The following is a 5250-nucleotide window of genomic DNA, read 5'->3' as shown; positions in this document are numbered from 1 at the left end:
GTGTGTGTTTGTGGTGCGTGTGTGTGTGTGTGTGTGCGTGCGTGTGTGTGTGTGGGGGGGGGTGTGGGTTGTCGGGCGGGCGATTGGGGTGAGGTACGGTGCGTGCGTGCGTTCACGCACGCGCGCATGTGTGTGTGTGTGTGTGTGTGTGTGTGTGCGCACGCGCGTGCATCGTCAACTGTTCTTTTGTAGGGTGTGTGTGGGAATGAGTGTCTGGGTGTGTGGTTGGGTGTTGGAGTGTGAGGGATTTGGGTGGGTTTTGTGGGCGAGCGGGCAGGTGGGCGGTGGGGTCGGGTTTCGGGAGGCAAACGGTCATGACAGGGGGACGCAGAACGCGTGCGAAGATGGTGCAAAGGCAGCGCGCAGGCGGGGGGTGGGCCCTGCTTGCCAGCAGCCACGCGCCTGCGCCCGCACCAGCCCTGCCCTTGGCCGCGCCCTGCGCCCCTTTTGAGCGCGCGGCCCCGGTGCAGCGCCACCCACACGCGCCGTAACTCCCTGTTTTTGGTTTGCAGCAAAGCCGTCGCAACCCCTTGGCCAGGTAACCCACACCTCGCCTGTGTCCACGACAAACCTGCTGTGTTCCGCCAAAGTTTTTTTTTGTGGATCTGACGCGTTTTGCGTCGCCCCAATCACTGCCACGCACCCAGGGCTATCTTGTCGGCGTGACAGTCAAGGGCGTCGGCTACAGGATGGAGCCCGCCGACAGCTGCGCCGCGATCCGCGCGCCGCCGGGCGCGCCGCCGTCGCGGCGGGCGCTGTACTGGGAGCCCGGCGGCGAGAAGGTCAACGTAGCGTACCCCCACAAGCAGCCGTCGCGTGTCGTCAGGCTGAAGGTGCGGCGCTTCTTGGTCGTGGGGCGCGCGTGCCGCGCGCTTGCGGTTTGCGGGGAGGGCGCCGGCGGGCGGGGGGTGGGCGCGGGCCCGAGGACGCGCCCTCTCCTGGAGCGCCGCCTGCCCTTCGCGGCCGCATACATGCACGTATCTGCGTGCATGTGTCTCATGCCTGTGTGCACATTTGCACATACTGAATGGCGTTGTCCGACGGCACCGAGCGCAGCCGGCGGGATGCCCGGTAGGCTTCGCCCCAGCCGCCCTGCGCCCATACGCCTCCCCGCCGCCCCCGTGGAACCCTCCCCTCCGCCCGAAAAGGTCGGGTTCACCAACGCCGCCATATACAAGCTGCCCGAGGGCGTGGTCGCTTTTTTCCTGAAGCCCACGCTGGTGTACCTGTATGGAGTGGACAAGGCGCAAGTCACCGGCGCCGCCGCCGCGCTGCGCGCGGTGCGGCCGCCGAACGCTTACACGGGGAACGGCGTGATGCTGCTCGGGGAGGAGGTGCAGCTGCGGCAGAGGGCCGGCAGCAAGTAATAGGTGGCGAGGCGGTCGGGGACGCGGGGCGGGCGCTGCCCGGACAGGGGCGTCGGCGCCGCGTGCGCCGCGCCGTCGGCGCCGCGCGTGAGCCCCGATACCCCCTCTCACGCGGGGGTGTCGGGGCTCGCGCGGCCCGCAGGTGGTGGGGGTGTGGAGAGGGTCGGCCCTTGTAATCGAGACTCGCGCTCAGGCGGGCAGGGAGTGCGGGGGGAAGAGGTGGCGTTGCTGTGCGCGGGGGCAGCCGTGGGGGATCAACGCATGACGGCTCCAGGAAGGGCAGGCGTGGGGTAGGCGTCGCGTGGGCGGCGTAGACCGGGAATAAACGTGGCGTGCCCCTGCAGAGCTACCCTCTGGTGCAGTGTGCAGCGGGGTCGGGCCGTACCCAGCTACGACAGCAGGGTTGTGCCAAACAAATTACTATTGATCTTACACGCGCCATCGTATCTGAGCGCTGGAGGTAACAGCCGGGCCTGTGAGCATCAGCAAGCTATGCGGGGTCAACTCTTGGTTGACGGCGGCAACATGGGCATGCCGGCATACATGACAGTCGCGTCGTTCATGGGGTTTTGGGGGAATGTTCGTGATGATTTTACGTATTCATTGCACATAACGCCTGCGTGTACGGTGATACAGATGACACTCGGGAAGAACCTTCTGATCAACTTGATCTGACTTCGGCCGCGCCAACTCCTTACGGCCTCCGTGGCGTGTCCAAGCCGCCAGTCACATAGGTTGCCGAGTAAATCTTAGTCGAACTCCTCCGCTATCAAGCTGCTGCTAGATCCATAACCTGCGCAGCGTGAGCACGGCAGCATGGCGACAGCCACGGCACCCTCGGCAGCAGGGGGCGGCGCGAAGAGAGGAGAGAGATTTGTGTGAGTCATAGGCCAGTGGAGACGGCTGACAGGCCGTGATCACAGGCGGGAAGCCGTCGAGAGCGCGCACAGCGAAGTCGTGGCGAACGGGAGCGTGCGGCATGCATCACAATCGACTTTTACAGTGATCTGCCGCGCTTGCAAGTCACTGCGAGTGGAGCTAGTGTCGCGGTAGCGCTCCACCCCTGCGCGCAACGCGCCGCCGCTGCCTCGCCGCCGCTGCCTCGCCGCCGCTTGCCTGCCGGCGATGCAGGGACAATGCCAAGAAGAAGGACGTTCGGGAGTTCAACATAGAGGCTGCCAAGGCAGTGGCGGACTCTGTACGCACATCGCTGGGGCCGCGCGGCCTCGATAAGATGGTGCGGGCCTTTCGACCTGAGCATGGGCTGAGGCAGGCAAGCGCCCTGCTCTGCTGGCGAGCAGCAGCTTTGGAGCAGCAGCGGCAGCAACAGTGGCACAGCGTGGCGCAGCTCTTTGGCTTGTGCGGAGACGGCGCAGGGCGAGCCGGCTGCCAAGTAAAGTCGGGTCACCGCAGCGGCCGGCGCAGCACGGGGCAACCGCTCGAACGGGCAGTCCGCCTCGCGCCGGCCCGCACCGGGCGCAGCCCCTCCGACCGCCGCACGCACACCCCCTTCGCTTCGCGCGCCTCCCAGGTCGCGTCCGCCAACGGTGAGGTGCTCATCACCAACGACGGCGCGACGATCCTCAATAAGATGAGTGTGCAGCAGCCCGCGGCCAAGATGCTGGTCGAGTTGGCCAAGAGCCAGGTGGGTGGCCTGCTGTCACGACCCCAGGGCCCAGGGTGGTGTTAGGGTGTGACAGACAGCAGACAATGTGTGTTTGCGCGTATGTGTCAGTATGTGTGTGCGTGTGTGTGTGTGTGTGTGTCTGCACATGTGTTTATGTGTAAGGGGAAGGGATCCGCTTGTTCCTGTTGCCCTGGCGGGAGGTGGCTGGCGGCCGGGCGCCCGCTGCCGAGGGCCGCGCAGGCGGCGCCCGGCGTGGCCGCACCATGCCACAATGGGGCGGGGACGCCGGGCGCGGCGGGGCGCCCGGCGGCGGCGAGGGGCGCCAGCTGGTCTCTCTGTCGAGCGCCGTTGGCGGGGCTTGCGGGCGTTTGGTTCTGGAGGGAACTGTTGAGAGATGGTCCACCGCATGTACTCATGGAGTCGAGGCAGGGGTGCGGCGGAGGGTCCCCAGGGCAAAGCGCGGCGAACCTTCATGGCTCGGCAAGCCAGACGGCCGCTGCAGCGGCAAGCTTTAACAATTTGTGTGGCGTCTTGTAGTCTTGCCCAGCGCCTGCGATCGCACATCACTGACGGCCCCCCCTTTGCGCCGCTCCGGCCGCGGCGGCGTCCGCTTTCCCCGGGCTGTGCGGCCGCAGGACGTGGTGGCGGGCGACGGCACCACCAGCGTGGTCGTCATCTGCGGGGCGCTGCTCAAAAAGGTGACGCGCGCTGACGTTGACTGCGCCGGCCACGACGCGGCGCCCCCGTCCCTGCGCAGCGGCGGGCGCTAGGGTGGGTTGTGGCGCTGGAGCCAATCTGCGGCGGCTGTGGTGGCGGCAGCGGCGTGGTTTTGCCTCGATCTTGTATTCAACACACGCCCCCAAAATATCCCATAAATATCCAGGCCCAGGAGCTGCTGGCCAAGGGCGTGCACCCCACGGTCATCAGCGACGCGTTCAGCAAGGCGGTGGCCAAGGCGAACGAGGTGCGGCGCGGCCGCCCCCCGCCCCTGCGCCGCGATAGGGCCAGGCCGCGGACGCCGCGGGCGGCAGCGGCAGGCGCGGCGCAAACGGCCGCGAGCGCACGGGGCCGGCCCCGACCCCATTCAACCCCCGCCCTCGGCTCGCCAGCAGCTGGTGTCAGCCGCCCTCGCACCCATGACGTCACCGGCCCCCCCTCAAATTGCATGCTGACGTGGCAGGTCCTGGAGTCCGTCGCCACGCCCGTTGACCTGGGGGACAAGGACGCGCTCATCAGGGCCGCCACCACGTGAGGCGGTTGGGGGCGGTTGGGAGCGGTTGGGGGGCGATTGCAGGGCGGTTGGGGGCGGCTGGACAGGGGCTGTACGGGGGGTCTCAGGGCAGGTACAGGGCAGTTGCGGGGCTGTTGGGTGGCGGCGAGAAGTCATTCGGGCGAAGGTAAGATGGGGATCGCCAGGGCGGTCGGCTCGGCTGTTGGAGAGCAGTGTGCTTGTCCCCGTCCAACCCACGCATCCTTGCACCGCTCAACATCCCCCCCCCCCCAGGTCCCTGTCGAGCAAGGTGGTGTCTCAGTACAGCTCCCTGCTTTCGCCCATGGCGGTGGAGGCGGTGCTGCGCGTCATGGACCCCTCGCGGCCAAACATGTGCGCGGCGCGCCAAACGCGGCGCCCCAAACGCCGAACGTAGCCCCTTGCTCGGCCAAGCCCCCTTCACCCCCCAGACTTTGCTGCCAGTAGCCCCCCGCGCTTCTTCCTCACCTCCCCCAAACACACACACACACACACACAAACACACACTGACCTCCCTCCCACACACACACACACACTCACCCCCACACACACACCCATAACACACTCTCCCCACCCCCACCCCCAGGCTTGACCTGCGTGACATCAAGGTGGTGGCCAAGGTGGGGGGCACCATCGACGACAGCGAGCTGGTGGAGGGCTGCGTGTTCGACACAAAGGTGTGGGAATAAGACGGGGGGCCGCGTGCTTCTTGGGGTGGATGTTCAATGTTTGAGAGTGTGTGAGTGTGTGTGTGTGTGTGTGTGTTTGCGCACGCGCATGGGTGGGTGTGTGCGTGTGTGTGGGTGTGTTGGGGGTTGGGGGGGCAATTGACATGGTGAGAGGGCGTGCAAGCTGCGGCTGCATGGGAGGGGCCGGGGGGCAGCGGCTGAGAGGGGAACGTGCGTGCAAGGCAAGAGTCGACGTCTCGGCCGCGACGCACGGAAGTTGAAGCACACGCTCGCAAGCGCTCACGCACGCACGCATCCGTCCGCCCCGCGGTCCTGCCC

General features: G+C 67.0%; 2 protein-coding genes across 2 annotated transcripts in view; both read left to right on the top strand.

Annotated features, from left to right (window-relative positions):
• Positions 1-689: 689 nt before the first annotated feature.
• MNEG_8793 (hypothetical protein) lies at positions 690-1367 on the top strand (the record flags this gene model as incomplete). Its single annotated transcript, XM_014042735.1, has 2 exons — positions 690-833; positions 1149-1367. 2 exons carry the CDS (start codon positions 690-692, stop codon positions 1365-1367), a joined length of 363 nt encoding a protein of 120 aa, XP_013898189.1.
• Positions 1368-2601: 1234 nt separating this feature from the next.
• Positions 2602-5250, top strand: part of MNEG_8792 (T-complex protein 1 subunit delta) — a gene marked incomplete at both ends in the record, with an annotated part of 6822 nt that continues 4173 nt past the window's right edge. Inside the window, 8 exons of the mRNA XM_014042734.1 lie at positions 2602-2604; positions 2899-3012; positions 3195-3323; positions 3630-3692; positions 3878-3958; positions 4175-4242; positions 4499-4597; positions 4830-4920. Of these exons, the coding sequence (XP_013898188.1) occupies positions 2602-2604; positions 2899-3012; positions 3195-3323; positions 3630-3692; positions 3878-3958; positions 4175-4242; positions 4499-4597; positions 4830-4920 (648 nt within the window). The remainder of the gene's footprint in view (positions 2605-2898; positions 3013-3194; positions 3324-3629; positions 3693-3877; positions 3959-4174; positions 4243-4498; positions 4598-4829; positions 4921-5250) is intronic.

This window comes from Monoraphidium neglectum (genome assembly GCF_000611645.1).
Source record: "Monoraphidium neglectum strain SAG 48.87 unplaced genomic scaffold scaffold01712, whole genome shotgun sequence".
Taxonomy (NCBI): domain Eukaryota; kingdom Viridiplantae; phylum Chlorophyta; class Chlorophyceae; order Sphaeropleales; family Selenastraceae; genus Monoraphidium; species Monoraphidium neglectum.
Note: the sequence above shows the minus strand (reverse complement) of the source record. Positions and strands in the feature narration are given on the sequence as shown.